Source organism: Salmo salar, unplaced genomic scaffold, assembly GCF_905237065.1.
Source record: "Salmo salar unplaced genomic scaffold, Ssal_v3.1, whole genome shotgun sequence".
Lineage (NCBI taxonomy): Eukaryota > Metazoa > Chordata > Actinopteri > Salmoniformes > Salmonidae > Salmo > Salmo salar.
This window is the reverse complement of record NW_025547611.1, coordinates 180,954-200,000: the sequence shown is the minus strand read 5'-3', so window position 1 is coordinate 200,000 and position 19,047 is coordinate 180,954. Positions and strand designations below refer to the sequence as shown.

General features: G+C 51.4%; 1 protein-coding gene across 1 annotated transcript in view; it reads right to left on the bottom strand.

Annotated features, from left to right (window-relative positions):
• The window catches only part of LOC123732097 (transmembrane anterior posterior transformation protein 1 homolog), a 57,555-nt gene that overhangs the window by 3,375 nt on the left and 35,133 nt on the right, over positions 1-19,047 (bottom strand). The window contains exons 9-12 of the mRNA XM_045711439.1: positions 6,224-6,333; positions 4,520-4,579; positions 4,359-4,427; positions 3,029-3,105 (exon numbers count right to left, since the gene is read on the bottom strand). Coding sequence (XP_045567395.1) covers positions 3,029-3,105; positions 4,359-4,427; positions 4,520-4,579; positions 6,224-6,333 — 316 coding nt within the window. The remainder of the gene's footprint in view (positions 1-3,028; positions 3,106-4,358; positions 4,428-4,519; positions 4,580-6,223; positions 6,334-19,047) is intronic.

The following is a 19,047-nucleotide window of genomic DNA, read 5'->3' as shown; positions in this document are numbered from 1 at the left end:
CACCACACCACACCACACCACACACACACCACACACACCACACCACACACACACACACACACACACACACACACACACACACACACACACACACACACACACACACACACACACACACACACACACACACACGCTGGGTGATATGGACAACAGACCCCATCACACCAGAGCTGGGTGATATGGACAACAGACCCCATCATACCAGAGCTGGGTGATATGGACAACAGACCCCATCATACCAGAGCTGGGCGATATGGACAACAGACCCCATCATACCAGAGCTGGGTGATATGGACAACAGACCCCATCATACCAGAGCTGGGTGATATGGACAACAGACCCCATCATACCAGAGCTGGACAACAGACCCCATCATACCAGAGCTGGGTGATATGGACAACAGACCCCATCATACCAGAGCTGGACAACAGACCCCATCATACCAGAGCTGGGTGATATGGACAACAGACCCCATCATACCAGAGCTGGGTGATATGGACAACAGACCCCATCATACCAGAGCTGGGTGATATGGACAACAGACCCCATCATACCAGAGCTGGGTGATATGGACAACAGACCCCATCATACCAGAGCTGGGTGATATGGACAACAGACCCCATCATACCAGAGCTGGGTGATATGGACAACAGATCCCATCATACCAGAGCTGGGTGATATGGACAACAGATCCCATCATACCAGAGCTGGACAACAGACCCCATCATACCAGAGCTGGGTGATATGGACAACAGACCCCATCATACCAGAGCTGGGTGATATGGACAACAGACCCCATCATACCAGAGCTGGACAACAGACCCCATCATACCAGAGCTGGGTGATATGGACAACAGACCCCATCATACCAGAGCTGGGTGATATGGACAACAGACCCCATTATACCAGAGCTGGGTGATATGGACAACAGACCCCATCATACCAGAGCTGGGTGATATGGACAACAGATCCCATCATACCAGAGCTGGACAACAGACCCCATCATACCAGAGCTGGACAACAGACCCCATTATACCAGAGCTGGGTGATATGGACAACAGATCCCATCATACCAGAGCTGGACAACAGACCCCATCATACCAGAGCTGGGTGATATGGACAACAGACCCCATTATACCAGAGCTGGACAACAGACCCCATCATACCAGAGCTGGGTGATATGGACAAACGACCCCATCATACCAGAGCTGGGTGATATGGACAACAGACCCCATCATACCAGAGCTGGGTGATATGGACAACAGACCCCATCATACCAGAGCTGGGTGATATGGACAACAGACCCCATCATACCAGAGCTGGGTGATATGGACAACAGACCCCATCATACCAGAGCTGGGTGATATGGACAACAGATCCCATCATACCAGAGCTGGACAACAGACCCCATCATACCAGAGCTGGGTGATATGGACAACAGACCCCATCATACCAGAGCTGGGCGATATGGACAACAGACCCCATCATACCAGAGCTGGGTGATATGGACAACAGACCCCATCATACCAGAGCTGGACAACAGACCCCATCATACCAGAGCTGGGTGATATGGACAACAGACCCCATCATACCAGAGCTGGGTTGACAACAGACCCCATCATACCAGAGCTGGGTGATATGGACAACAGACCCCATCATACCAGAGCTGGACAACAGACCCCATCATACCAGAGCTGGGTGATATGGACAACAGACCCCATCATACCAGAGCTGGACAACAGACCCCATCATACCAGAGCTGGGTGATATGGACAACAGACCCCATCATACCAGAGCTGGGTGATATGGACAACAGACCCCATCATACCAGAGCTGGGTGATATGGACAACAGCCCCCGATATACCAGAGCTGGGTGATATGGACAACAGATCCCATCATACCAGAGCTGGGTGATATGGACAACAGATCCCATCATACCAGAGCTGGACAACAGACCCCATCATACCAGAGCTGGGTGATATGGACAACAGACCCCATCATACCAGAGCTGGGTGATATGGACAACAGACCCCATCATACCAGAGCTGGACAACAGACCCCATCATACCAGAGCTGGGTGATATGGACAACAGACCCCATCATACCAGAGCTGGGTGATATGGACAACAGCCCCCGATATACCAGAGCTAGAAAACAGACCCCATCATACCAGAGCTGGACAACAGACCCCATCATACCAGAGCTGGACAACAGACCCCATCATACCAGAGCTGGGTGATATGGACAACAGCCCCCATCATACCAGAGCTGGACAACAGGCCCCATCATACCAGAGAAGGTGTCTTACCCCAGGTAGAAGGTGTCTTACCCCAGGTAGAAGGTGTCTTACCCCCAGGTAGAAGGTGTCTTACCCCAGGTAGAGGTGTCTTACCCCAGGTAGAAGGTGTTTTACCCCAGGTAGAAGGTGTCTTACCCCAGGTAGAAGGTGTCTTACCCCAGGTAGAAGGTGTCTTACCCCAGGTAGTAGAGAAGGTGTCTTACCCCAGGTAGAAGGTGTCTTACCCCAGGTAGAAGGTGTCTTACCCCAGGTAGTAGAGAAGGTGTCTTACCCCAGGTAGAAGGTGTCTTACCCCAGGTAGAAGGCCCAGGTAGAAGGTGTCTTACCCCAGGTAGAAGGTGTCTTACCCCAGGTAGAAGGTGTCTTACCCCAGGTAGAAGGTGTCTTACCCCAGGTAGTAGAGAAGGTGTCTTACCCCAGGTAGAAGGTGTCTTACCCCAGGTAGAAGGTGTCTTACCCCAGGTAGTAGAGTAGGTGTCTTACCCCAGGTAGAAGGTGTCTTACCCCAGGTAGAAGGCCCAGGTAGAAGGTGTCTTACCCCAGGTAGAAGGTGTCTTACCCCAGGTAGAAGGTGTTTTACCCCCAGGTAGAAGGTGTCTTACCCCAGGTAGAAGGTGTCTTACCCCAGGTAGAAGGTGTCTTACCCCAGGTAGAAGGTGTTTTACCCCAGGTAGAAGGTGTCTTACCCCAGGTAGAAGGTGTCTTACCCCAGGTAGAAGGTGTCTTACCCCAGGTAGAAGAGAAGGACACACAAGAAGGAGAGAGATCCCTGGATCTTCACTGAGCTGGTCACCACCCTGATCAACTGAAACAGACACACACCAATATCAATATCAATATACACACCAATATCAATATCAGCCAAATCAATAATAAACCCAGGTCTGCAGACCCAGCCACCAACCCTTAAAGAGCTGAAATAGTGGTTGAACCCAGGTCTGCAGACCCAGCCACCAACCCTTAAAGAGCTGAAATAGTGGTTGAACCCAGGTCTGCAGACCCAGCCACCCTTTAAGAGCTGTAATACTAGTTGAACCCAAGTCTATAGACCCACCCTTAAAGAGCTGTAATACTGCTTGAACCCAGGTCTGCAGACCCACCCTTTAAGAGCTGTAATAGTGGTTGAACCCAGGTCTGCAGACCCAGCCTTAAAGAGCTGTAATAGTGGTTGAACCCAGGTCTGCAGACCCACCCTTAAAGAGCTGTAATACTGGTTGAACCCAGGTCTGCAGACCCAGCGTTAAAGAGCTTTAATACTAGTTGAACCCAGGTCTGCAGACCCAGCCTTAAAGAGCTGATATACTGGTTGAACCCAGATCTGCAGACCCACCCTTAAAGAGCTGTAATACTGGTTGAACCCAGGTCGGCAGACCCACCCTTAAAGAGCTGTAATACTGGTTGAACCCAGGTCTGCAGACCCAGCCTTAAAGAGCTGTAATACTGGTTGAACCCAGGTCGGCAGACCCAGCCTTAAAAGAGCTGTAATACTGGTTGAACCCAGGTCTACAGACCCACCCTTAAAAGAGCTGTAATACTGGTTGAACCCAGGTCTACAGACCCACCCTTAAAGAGCTGTAATACTGGTTGAACCCAGGTCGGCAGACCCAGCCTTAAAAGAGCTGTAATACTGGTTGAACCCAGGTCTACAGACCCACCCTTAAAAGAGCTGTAATACTGGTTGAACCCAGGTGGGCAGACCCAGCCTTAAAGAGCTGTAATACTGGTTGAACCCAGGTGGGCAGACCCAGCCTTAAAAGAGCTGTAATACTGGTTGAACCCAGGTGGGCAGACCCAGCCACCCTTAAAGAGCTGTAATACTGGTTGAACCCAGGTGGGCAGACCCAGCCACCCTTAAAAGAGCTGTAATACTGGTTGAACCCAGGTGGGCAGACCCAGCCACCCTTAAAGAGCTGTAATACTGGTTGAACCCAGGTGGGCAGACCCAGCCACCCTTAAAGAGCTGTAATACTGGTTGAACCCAGGTGGGCAGACCCAGCCACCCTTAAAGAGCTGTAATACTGGTTGAACCCAGGTGGGCAGACCCAGCCAGTCTCTTACCAGCAGAGCTAAAGGAAGTGGAATGAAGCCCATTCTCCTGGAGACTGAGTCGCTGTAGTCTGTATAGGCCTGGTAAACAACAACACGTCAATAAACAACTCGTCAATAAATCAATACAATATGTTGAAAATCAATCAATATTCCCTTTTCTAAAATCTCACGTTTTTCTGTCTGCTGCTGACGAGGTCGAACGCCAAGCTGGCGCGGTACTCCCCGTACACCTGGTGACATAATTTACAGGTGAGCTCTGATATATTGGCACCCTTAATGACATAAACAGGTGAGCTCTGATATATTGGCACCCTTAATGACATAAACAGGTGAGCTCTGATATATTGGCACCCTTAATGACATAAACAGGTGAGCTCTAATATATTGGCACCCTTAATGACATAAACAGGTGAGCTCTGATATATTGGCACCCTTAATGACATAAACAGGTGAGCTCTAATATATTGGCACCCTTAATGACATAAACAGGTGAGCTCTGATATATTGGCACCCTTAATGACATAAACAGGTGAGCTCTGATATATTGGCACCCTTAATGACATAAACAGGTGAGCTCTGATATATTGGCACCCTTAATGACATAAACAGGTGAGCTCTAATATATTGGCACCCTTAATGACATAAACAGGTGAGCTCTGATATATTGGCACCCTTAATATAGTCCCCCCCCCCCCCAAAACAGGAAGAAGTCAGAAGTAATTTGATAAATACACTTATTTAGTTTATTAAAATAGTCAAAACATCCTCTATTCCCAGCATGCAATGACTACATTAAGCATTCACATGTTTCGCCCAATAGGAACTGTGTGTGTGTGTGTGTGTGTGTGTGTGTGTGTGTGTGTGTGTGTGTGTGTGTGTGTTTTGGGATAAAAGGGTTCATGTCTTCCTGTGTTGGGGGGGGGGGGGGGCTGGTCGTCTCCAGTTACGTAACCATAGTTACTATCGCCGAGGAAGTTCTGGGGGTTACGGCCCATTTATCTCTCCTTCCCTCCTAGTGTGCACTTGTTCCCTTCACTGATTTGAAAGGAAATGACTGGTATCAGAGACATGGTGGAACCTCCCACGTCTCCACCACCAATTAAAGGCTTTAAGACCTGTGGGAAGTAGTGAACGAGTGTACACTTCACAGAGAACGAGTGTACACTTCAGGAAAAAGGATATATTGAGAGTAGTGAACGAGTGTACACTTCAGGAGAAAGGAAATATTGAAAGAGACACACACCCCAGGAGAGGACGGACAGAGGGAGGGAGGGACGGAGGGACAGAGGGAGGGACGGAGGGAGAGGACGGACGGAGGGAGGGACAGAGGGAGGGACCGAGGGACAGAGGGAGGGACGGAGGGAGGGACCGAGGGAGAGGACGGACGGAGGGAGGGACGGAGGGAGGGACCGAGGGAGAGGACGGACGGAGGGAGGGAGGGACGGAGGGACAGAGGGGAGGGACGGAGGGACAGAGGGGGACGGAGGGACGGAGGGAGGGACGGAGGGAGAGGACGGACGGAGGGAGGGACGGAGGGAGGGACCGAGGGAGAGGACGGACGGAGGGAGGAGGGACGGAGGGAGGGAGGGACGGAGGGAGGGACAGAGGGAGGGACGGAGGGAGAGGACGGACGGAGGGAGGGAGGGACGGAGGGAGGGAGGGACGGAGGGAGGGACAGAGGGAGAGGACGGACGGAGGGACGGACGGAGGGACGGACGGAGGGACGGAGGGACGGACGGAGGGAGAGGACGGACGGAGAAACGGACGGAGGGAGGGAGGGAGGGACAGAGGGAGGGACGGAGGGAGAGGACGGACGGAGGGAGGGACGGAGGGAGGGACGGAGGGAGAGGACGGACGGAGGGACGGACACTTACGTCGGCGGTGATGTCGTTAAACTTGGTGATGAATGCGTGCTTGACAACATCCACGGTAACCTCAGACGCTATCACCATGACGACGTCAGGAAACAGCACCCACAGGTGGTCTGTCATTAAAAATCAAATTAACCGATCGGTACGTTATCAATACATCACTAATCAATAATGAAATCATCAATACATTATCAATACATCACTAATCAATAATGAAATCATCAATACATTATCAATACATCACCATCTCAGCTAGCTACCTGGCCCACCTTACCAATACATCACCATCTCAGCTAGCTACCTGGCCCACCTTACCAATACATCACCATCTCAGCTAGCCACCTGGCCCACCTTACCAATACATCACCATCTCAGCTAGCTACCTGGCCCACCTTACCAATACATCACCATCTCAGCTAGCTACCTGGCCCACCTTACCAATACATCACCATCTCAGCTAGCTACCTGGCCCACCTTACCAATACATCACCATCTCAGCTAGTCACCTGGCCCACCTTACCAATACATCACCATCTCAGCTAGCTACCTGGCCCACCTTACCAATACATCACCATCTCAGCTAGCCACCTGGCCCACCTTTAACCTTACCAATACATCACCATCTCAGCTAGCTACCTGGCCCACCTTTAGCCTTACCAATACATCACCATCTCAGCTAGCTACCTGGCCCACCTTTAACCTTACCATTACATCACCATCTCAGCTAGTTACCTGGCCCACCTTACCAATACATCACCATCTCAGCTAGCAACCTGGCCCACCTTACCAATACATCACCATCTCAGCTAGCCACCTGGCCCACCTTTAGCCTTACCAATACATCACCATCTCAGCTAGCTACCTGGCCCACCTTACCAATACATCACCATCTCAGCTAGCCACCTGGCCCACCTTTAGCCTTACCAATACATCACCATCTCAGCTAGCCACCTGGCCCACCTTTAACCTTACCAATACATCACCATCTCAGTTAGCCACCTGGCCCACCTTACCAATACATCACCATCTCAGCTAGCCACCTGGCCCACCTTACCAATACATCACCATCTCAGCTAGCTACCTGGCCCACCTTTAGCCTTACCAATACATCACCATCTCAGCTATTCACCTGGCCCACCTTACCAATACATCACCATCTCAGCTAGCCACCTGGCCCACCTTACCAATACATCACCATCTCAGCTAGCCACCTGGCCCACCTTTAACCTTACCAATACATCACCATCTCAGCTAGCTACCTGGCCCACCTTTAGCCTTACCAATACATCACCATCTCAGCTAGCTACCTGGCCCACCTTTAACCTTACCATTACATCACCATCTCAGCTAGCCACCTGGCCCACCTTACCAATACATCACCATCTCAGCTAGCCACCTGGCCCACCTTACCAATACATCACCATCTCAGCTAGCCACCTGGCCCACCTTACCAATACATCACCATCTCAGCTAGCTACCTGGCCCACCTTACCAATACATCACCATCTCAGCTAGCCACCTGGCCCACCTTACCAATACATCACCATCTCAGCTAGCCACCTGGCCCACCTTTAACCTTACCAATACATCACCATCTCAGCTAGCTACCTGGCCCACCTTTAGCCTTACCAATACATCACCATCTCAGCTAGCTACCTGGCCCACCTTTAACCTTACCATTACATCACCATCTCAGCTAGCCACCTGGCCCACCTTACCAATACATCACCATCTCAGCTAGCCACCTGGCCCACCTTACCAATACATCACCATCTCAGCTAGCCACCTGGCCCACCTTACCAATACATCACCATCTCAGCTAGCTACCTGGCCCACCTTACCAATACATCACCATCTCAGCTAGCCACCTGGCCCACCTTACCAATACATCACCATCTCAGCTAGCCACCTGGTCCACCTTACCAATACATCACCATCTCAGCTAGCTACCTGGCCCACCTTTAGCCTTACCAATACATCACCATCTCAGCTAGCCACCTGGCCCACCTTACCAATACATCACCATCTCAGCTAGCCACCTGGCCCACCTTACCAATACATCACCATCTCAGCTAGCTACCTGGCCCACCTTACCAATACATCACCATCTCAGCTAGCTACCTGGCCCACCTTTAGCCTTACCATTACATCACCATCTCAGCTAGCTACCTGGCCCACCTTACCAATACATCACCATCTCAGCTAGCCACCTGGCCCACCTTACCAATACATCACCATCTCAGCTAGCCGCCTGGCCCACCTTTAGCCTTACCAATACATCACCATCTCAGCTAGTCACCTGGCCCACCTTACCAATACATCACCATCTCAGCTATCCACCTGGCCCACCTTTAGCCTTACCAATACATCACTATCTCAGCTAGCTACCTGGCCCACCTTTAACCTTACCAATACATCACCATCTCAGTTAGCTACCTGGCCCAACTTACCAATACATCACCATCTCAGCTAGCCCCTGGCCCACCTTACCAATACATCACCATCTCAGCTAACTACCTGGCCCACCTTTAGCCTTACCAATACATCACCATCTCAGCTATCCACCTGGCCCACCTTACCAATACATCACCATCTCAGCTAGCCACCTGGCCCACCTTTAGCCTTACCAATACATCACCATCTCAGCTATATACCTGGCCCACCTTACCATTACATCACCATCTCAGCTAGTTACCTGGCCCACCTTACCAATACATCACCATCTCAGCTAGCAACCTGGCCCACCTTACCAATACATCACCATCTCAGCTAGCCACCTGGCCCACCTTTAGCCTTACCAATACATCACCATCTCAGCTAGCCACCTGGCCCACCTTACCAATACATTACCATCTCAGCTAGCCACCTGGCCCACCTTACCAATACATCACCATCTCAGCTAGCCACCTGGCCCACCTTTAGCCTTACCAATACATCACCATCTCAGCTAGCTACCTGGCCCACCTTACCAATACATCACCATCTCAGCTAGCCACCTGGCCCACCTTTAGCCTTACCAATACATCACCATCTCAGCTAGCCACCTGGCCCACCTTTAACCTTACCAATACATCACCATCTCAGTTAGCCACCTGGCCCACCTTACCAATACATCACCATCTCAGCTAGCCACCTGGCCCACCTTACCAATACATCACCATCTCAGCTAGCTACCTGGCCCACCTTTAGCCTTACCAATACATCACCATCTCAGCTATTCACCTGGCCCACCTTACCAATACATCACCATCTCAGCTAGCCACCTTGCCCACCTTACCAATACATCACCATCTCAGCTAGCCACCTGGCCCACCTTTAACCTTACCAATACATCACCATCTCAGCTAGCTACCTGGCCCACCTTTAGCCTTACCAATACATCACCATCTCAGCTAGCTACCTGGCCCACCTTTAACCTTACCATTACATCACCATCTCAGCTAGCCACCTGGCCCACCTTACCAATACATCACCATCTCAGCTAGCCACCTGGCCCACCTTACCAATACATCACCATCTCAGCTAGCCACCTGGCCCACCTTACCAATACATCACCATCTCAGCTAGCTACCTGGCCCACCTTACCAATACATCACCATCTCAGCTAGCCACCTGGCCCACCTTACCAATACATCACCATCTCAGCTAGCCACCTGGCCCACCTTTAACCTTACCAATACATCACCATCTCAGCTAGCTACCTGGCCCACCTTTAGCCTTACCAATACATCACCATCTCAGCTAGCTACCTGGCCCACCTTTAACCTTACCATTACATCACCATCTCAGCTAGCCACCTGGCCCACCTTACCAATACATCACCATCTCAGCTAGCCACCTGGCCCACCTTACCAATACATCACCATCTCAGCTAGCCACCTGGCCCACCTTACCAATACATCACCATCTCAGCTAGCTACCTGGCCCACCTTACCAATACATCACCATCTCAGCTAGCCACCTGGCCCACCTTACCAATACATCACCATCTCAGCTAGCCACCTGGCCCACCTTACCAATACATCACCATCTCAGCTAGCTACCTGGCCCACCTTTAGCCTTACCAATACATCACCATCTCAGCTAGCCACCTGGCCCACCTTACCAATACATCACCATCTCAGCTAGCCACCTGGCCCACCTTACCAATACATCACCATCTCAGCTAGCTACCTGGCCCACCTTACCAATACATCACCATCTCAGCTAGCTACCTGGCCCACCTTTAGCCTTACCATTACATCACCATCTCAGCTAGCTACCTGGCCCACCTTACCAATACATCACCATCTCAGCTAGCCACCTGGCCCACCTTACCAATACATCACCATCTCAGCTAGCCGCCTGGCCCACCTTTAGCCTTACCAATACATCACCATCTCAGCTAGTCACCTGGCCCACCTTACCAATACATCACCATCTCAGCTATCCACCTGGCCCACCTTTAGCCTTACCAATACATCACTATCTCAGCTAGCTACCTGGCCCACCTTTAACCTTACCAATACATCACCATCTCAGTTAGCTACCTGGCCCAACTTACCAATACATCACCATCTCAGCTAGCCACCTGGCCCACCTTACCAATACATCACCATCTCAGCTAACTACCTGGCCCACCTTTAGCCTTACCAATACATCACCATCTCAGCTATCCACCTGGCCCACCTTACCAATACATCACCATCTCAGCTAGCCACCTGGCCCACCTTTAGCCTTACCAATACATCACCATCTCAGCTATATACCTGGCCCACCTTACCAATACATCACCATCTCAGCTAGCCACCTGGCCCACCTTACCAATACATCACCATCTCAGCTAGCCACCTGGCCCACCTTACCAATACATCACCATCTCAGCTAGCCACCTGGCCCACCTTACCAATACATCACCATCTCAGCTAGCTACATGGCCCACCTTACCAATACATCACCATCTCAGCTAGCTACCTGGCCCACCTTACCAATACATCACCATCTCAGCTAGCCACCTGGCCCACCTTACCAATACATCACCATCTCAGCTAGCCACCTGGCCCACCTTACCAATACATCACCATCTCAGGTAGCTACCTGGCCCACCTTACCAATACATCACCATCTCAGCTAGCTACCTGGCCCACCTTACCAATACATCACCATCTCAGCTAGCCACCTGGCACACCTTTAACCTTACCAATACATCACCATCTCAGCTAGCCGCCTGGCCCACCTTACCAATACATCACCATCTCAGCTAGCCACCTGGCCCACCTTACCAATACATCACCATCTCAGCTAGCTACCTGGCCCACCTTTAGCCTTACCAATACATCACCATCTCAGCTAGCCACCTGGCCCACCTTACCAATACATCACCATCTCAGTTAGTCACCTGGCCCACCTTACCAATACATCACCATCTCAGCTAGCCAACTGGCCCACCTTACCAATACATCACCATCTCAGCTAGCCACCTGGCCCACCTTTAACCTTACCAATACATCACCATCTCAGCTAGCTACCTGGCCCACATTTAGCCTTACCAATACATCACCATCTCAGCTAGCTACCTGGCCCACCTTTAACCTTACCATTACATCACCATCTCAGCTAGTTACCTGGCCCACCTTACCAATACATCACCATCTCAGCTAGCAACCTGGCCCACCTTACCAATACATCACCATCTCAGCTAGCCACCTGGCCCACCTTTAGCCTTACCAATACATCACCATCTCAGCTAGCCACCTGGCCCACCTTACCAATACATTACCATCTCAGCTAGCCACCTGGCCCACCTTACCAATACATTACCATCTCAGCTATCTACCTGGCCCACCTTTAGCCTTACCAATACATCACCATCTCAGCTAGTCACCTGGCCCACCTTACCAATACATCACCATCTCAGCTATCCACCTGGCCCACCTTTAGCCTTACCAATACATCACCATCTCAGCTAGCCACCTGGCCCACCTTTAACCTTACCAATACATCACCATCTCAGTTAGCTACCTGGCCCACCTTACCAATACATCACCATCTCAGCTAGCCACCTGGCCCACCTTACCAATACATCACCATCTCAGCTAACCACCTGGCCCACCTTTAGCCTTACCAATACATCACCATCTCAGCTATCCACCTGGCCCACCTTACCAATACATCACCATCTCAGCTAGCCACCTGGCCCACCTTTAGCCTTACCAATACATCACCATCTCAGCTATCCACCTGGCCCACCTTACCAATACATCACCATCTCAGCTAGCCACCTGGCCCACCTTACCAATACATCACCATCTCAGCTAGCCACCTGGCCCACCTTACCAATACATCACCATCTCAGCTAGCCACCCGGCCCACCTTACCAATACATCACCATCTCAGCTAGCTACATGGTCCACCTTACCAATACATCACCATCTCAGCTAGCTACCTGGCCCACCTTACCAATACATCACCATCTCAGCTAGCTACCTGGCCCACCTTACCAATACATCACCATCTCAGCTAGCTACCTGGCCCACCTTACCAATACATCACCATCTCAGCTAGCTACATGGCCCACCTTACCAATACATCACCATCTCAGCTAGCCACCTGGCCCACCTTACCAATACATCACCATCTCAGCTAGCCACCTGGCCCACCTTACCAATACATCACCATCTCAGCTAGCCACCTGGCCCACCTTACCAATACATCACCATCTCAGCTAGTCACCTGGCCCACCTTACCAATACATCACCATCTCAGCTAGCCACCTGGCCCACCTTTAGCCTTACCAATACATCACCATCTCAGCTAGCTACCTGGCCCACCTTACCAATACATCACCATCTCAGCTAGCCACCTGGCCCACCTTACCAATACATCACCATCTCAGCTAGCCACCTGGCCCACCTTTAGCCTTACCAATACATCACCATCTCAGCTAGCTACCTGGCCCACCTTACCAATACATCACCATCTCAGCTAGCCACCTGGCCCACCTTACCAATACATCACCATCTCAGCTAGCCACCTGGCCCACCTTACCAATACATCACCATCTCAGCTAGACACCTGGCCCACCTTACCAATACATCACCATCTCAGCTAGTCACCTGGCCCACCTTACCAATACATCACCATCTCAGCTAGTCACCTGGCCCACCTTTAGCCTTACCAATACATCACCATCTCAGCTAGCCACCTGGCCCACCTTACCAATACATCACCATCTCAGCTAGCCACCTGGCCCACCTTTAGCCTTACCAATACATCACCATCTCAGCTAGCTACCTGGCCCACCTTACCAATACATCACCATCTCAGCTAGCTACATGGCCCACCTTACCAATACATCACCATCTCAGCTAGCCACCTGGCCCACCTTACCAATACATCACCATCTCAGCTAGCCACCTGGCCCACCTTTAGCCTTACCAATACATCACCATCTCAGCTAGCCACCTGGCCCACCTTACCAATACATCACCATCTCAGCTAGCCACCTGGCCCACCTTACCAATACATCACCATCTCAGCTAGCCACCTGGCCCACCTTACCAATACATCACCATCTCAGCTAGCTACCTGGCCCACCTTTAGCCTTACCAATACATCACCATCTCAGCTAGCCACCTGGCCCACCTTACCAATACATCACCATCTCAGCTAGCCACCTGGCCCACCTTACCAATACATCACCATCTCAGCTAGCTACCTGGCCCACCTTACCAATACATCACCATCTCAGCTAGCCACCTGGCCCACCTTTAGCCTTACCATTACATCACCATCTCAGCTAGCTACCTGGCCCACCTTACCAATACATCACCATCTCAGCTAGCCACCTGGCCCACCTTACCAATACATCACCATCTCAGCTAGCCGCCTGGCCCACCTTTAGCCTTACCAATACATCACCATCTCAGCTAGTCACCTGGCCCACCTTACCAATACATCACCATCTCAGCTATCCACCTGGCCCACCTTTAGCCTTACCAATACATCACCATCTCAGCTAGCTACCTGGCCCACCTTTAACCTTACCAATACATCACCATCTCAGCTAGCTACCTGGCCCACCTTACCAATACATCACCATCTCAGCTAGCCACCTGGCCCACCTTACCAATACATCACCATCTCAGCTAGCTACCTGGCCCACCTTTAGCCTTACCAATACATCACCATCTCAGCTAGCCACCTGGCCCACCTTACCAATACATCACCATCTCAGCTAACCACCTGGCCCACCTTTAGCCTTACCAATACATCACCATCTCAGCTATCCACCTGGCCCACCTTACCAATACATCACCATCTCAGCTAGCCACCTGGCCCACCTTTAGCCTTACCAATACATCACCATCTCAGCTAGCCACCTGGCCCACCTTACCAATACATCACCATCTCAGCTAGCCACCTGGCCCACCTTACCAATACATCACCATCTCAGCTAGCCACCTGGCCCACCTTACCAATACATCACCATCTCAGCTAGCCACCCGGCCCACCTTACCAATACATCACCATCTCAGCTAGCTACCTGGTCCACCTTACCAATACATCACCATCTCAGCTAGCCACCTGGCCCACCTTACCAATACATCACCATCTCAGCTAGCTACCTGGCCCACCTTACCAATACATCACCATCTCAGCTAGCTACCTGGCCCACCTTACCAATACATCACCATCTCAGCTAGCTACCTGGCCCACCTTACCAATACATCACCATCTCAGCTAGCCACCTGGCCCACCTTACCAATACATCACCATCTCAGCTAGCCACCTGGCCCACCTTACCAATACATCACCATCTCAGCTAGTCACCTGGCCCACCTTACCAATACATCACCATCTCAGCTAGCCACCTGGCCCACCTTACCAATACATCACCATCTCAGCTAGCCACCTGGCCCACCTTTAGCCTTACCAATACATCACCATCTCAGCTAGCTACCTGGCCCACCTTACCAATACATCACCATCTCAGCTAGCCACCTGGCCCACCTTACCAATACATCACCATCTCAGCTAGCCACCTGGCCCACCTTTAGCCTTACCAATACATCACCATCTCAGCTAGCTACCTGGCCCACCTTACCAATACATCACCATCTCAGCTAGCCACCTGGCCCACCTTACCAATACATCACCATCTCAGCTAGCCACCTGGCCCACCTTACCAATACATCACCATCTCAGCTAGCCACCTGGCCCACCTTACCAATACATCACCATCTCAGCTAGCCACCTGGCCCACCTTACCAATACATCACCATCTCAGCTAGCCACCTGGCCCACCTTTAGCCTTACCAATACATCACCATCTCAGCTAGCCACCTGGCCCACCTTACCAATACATCACCATCTCAGCTAGCCACCTGGCCCACCTTTAGCCTTACCAATACATCACCATCTCAGCTAGCTACCTGGCCCACCTTACCAATACATCACCATCTCAGCTAGCTACCTGGCCCACCTTACCAATACATCACCATCTCAGCTAGCCACCTGGCCCACCTTACCAATACATCACCATCTCAGCTAGCCACCTGGCCCACCTTTAGCCTTACCAATACATCACCATCTCAGCTAGCCACCTGGCCCACCTTACCAATACATCACCATCTCAGCTAGCCACCTGGCCCACCTTACCAATACATCACCATCTCAGCTAGCCACCTGGCCCACCTTACCAATACATCACCATCTCAGCTAGCCACCTGGCCCACCTTTAGCCTTACCAATACATCACCATCTCAGCTAGCCACCTGGCCCACCTTACCAATACATCACCATCTCAGCTAGCCACCTGGCCCACCTTACCAATACATCACCATCTCAGCTAGCTACCTGGCCCACCTTACCAATACATCACCATCTCAGCTAGCTACCTGGCCCACCTTTAGCCTTACCATTACATCACCATCTCAGCTAGCTACCTGGCCCACCTTACCAATACATCACCATCTCAGCTAGCCACCTGGCCCACCTTACCAATACATCACCATCTCAGCTAGCCACCTGGCCCACCTTTAGCCTTACCAATACATCACCATCTCAGCTAGTCACCTGGCCCACCTTACCAATACATCACCATCTCAGCTATCCACCTGGCCCACCTTTAGCCTTACCAATACATCACCATCTCAGCTAGCTACCTGGCCCACCTTTAACCTTACCAATACATCACCATCTCAGCTAGCTACCTGGCCCAACTTACCAATACATCACCATCTCAGCTAGCCACCTGGCCCACCTTACCAATACATCACCATCTCAGCTAACTACCTGGCCCACCTTTAGCCTTACCAATACATCACCATCTCAGCTATCCACCTGGCCCACCTTACCAATACATCACCATCTCAGCTAGCCACCTGGCCCACCTTTAGCCTTACCAATACATCACCATCTCAGCTATATACCTGGCCCACCTTACCAATACATCACCATCTCAGCTAGTTACCTGGCCCACCTTACCAATACATCACCATCTCAGCTAGCCACCTGGCCCACCTTACCAATACATCACCATCTCAGCTAGCCACCTGGCCCACCTTTAGCCTTACCAATACATCACCATCTCAGCTAGCCACCTGGCCCACCTTACCAATACATCACCATCTCAGCTAGCCACCTGGCCCACCTTACCAATACATCACCATCTCAGCTAGCCACCTGGCCCACCTTTAGCCTTACCAATACATCACCATCTCAGCTAGCTACCTGGCCCACCTTACCAATACATCACCATCTCAGCTAGCCACCTGGCCCACCTTGCCTTACCAATACATCACCATCTCAGCTAGCCACCTGGCCCACCTTTAACCTTACCAATACATCACCATCTCAGCTAGCCACCTGGCCCACCTTACCAATACATCACCATCTCAGCTAGCCACCTGGCCCACCTTACCAATACATCACCATCTCAGCTAGCTACCTGGCCCACCTTTAGCCTTACCAATACATCACCATCTCAGCTATTCACCTGGCCCACCTTACCAATACATCACCATCTCAGCTAGCCACCTTGCCCACCTTACCAATACATCACCATCTCAGCTAGCCACCTGGCCCACCTTTAACCTTACCAATACATCACCATCTCAGCTAGCCACCTGGCCCACCTTTAGCCTTACCAATACATCACCATCTCAGCTAGCTACCTGGCCCACCTTTAACCTTACCATTACATCACCATCTCAGCTAGCGACCTGGCCCACCTTACCAATACATCACCATCTCAGCTAGCCACCTGGCCCACCTTACCAATACATCACCATCTCAGCTAGCCACCTGGCCCACCTTACCAATACATCACCATCTCAGCTAGCTACCTGGCCCACCTTACCAATACATCACCATCTCAGCTAGCCACCTGGCCCACCTTACCAATACATCACCATCTCAGCTAGCCACCTGGCCCACCTTACCAATACATCACCATCTCAGCTAGCTACCTGGCCCACCTTTAGCCTTACCAATACATCACCATCTCAGCTAGCCACCTGGCCCACCTTACCAATACATCACCATCTCAGCTAGCCACCTGGCCCACCTTACCAATACATCACCATCTCAGCTAGCTACCTGGCCCACCTTACCAATACATCACCATCTCAGCTAGCTACCTGGCCCACCTTTAGCCTTACCATTACATCACCATCTCAGCTAGCTACCTGGCCCACCTTACCAATACATCACCATCTCAGCTAGCCACCTGGCCCACCTTACCAATACATCACCATCTCAGCTAGCCGCCTGGCCCACCTTTAGCCTTACCAATACATCACCATCTCAGCTAGTCACCTGGCCCACCTTACCAATACATCACCATCTCAGCTACCCACCTGGCCCACCTTTAGCCTTACCAATACATCACTATCTCAGCTAGCTACCTGGCCCACCTTTAACCTTACCAATACATCACCATCTCAGTTAGCTACCTGGCCCAACTTACCAATACATCACCATCTCAGCTAGCCACCTGGCCCACCTTACCAATACATCACCATCTCAGCTAGCTACCTGGCCCACCTTTAGCCTTACCAATACATCACCATCTCAGCTATCCACCTGGCCCACCTTACCAATACATCACCATCTCAGCTAGCCACCTGGCCCACCTTTAGCCTTACCAATACATCACCATCTCAGCTAGCTACCTGGCCCACCTTACCAATACATCACCATCTCAGCTAGCCACCTGGCCCACCTTACCAATACATCACCATCTCAGCTAACCACCTGGCCCACCTTTACCTTACCAATACATCACCATCTCAGCTAGCCACCTGGCCCACCTTACCAATACATCACCATCTCAGCTAGCCACCTGGCCCACCTTACCAATACATCACCATCTCAGCTAGCCACCTGGCCCACCTTACCAATACATCACCATCTCAGCTAGCCACCTGGCCCACCTTACCAATACATCACCATCTCAGCTAGCCACCTGGCCCACCTTACCAATACATCACCATCTCAGCTAGTCACCTGGCCCACCTTTAGCCTTACCAATACATCACCATCTCAGCTAGCCACCTGGCCCACCTTACCAATACATCACCATCTCAGCTAGCCACCTGGCCCACCTTTAGCCTTACCAATACATCACCATCTCAGCTAGCTACCTGGCCCACCTTACCAATACATCACCATCTCAGCTAGCTACCTGGCCCACCTTACCAATACATCACCATCTCAGCTAGCCACCTGGCCCACCTTACCAATACATCACCATCTCAGCTAGCCACCTGGCCCACCTTTAGCCTTACCAATACATCACCATCTCAGCTAGCCACCTGGCCCACCTTACCAATACATCACCATCT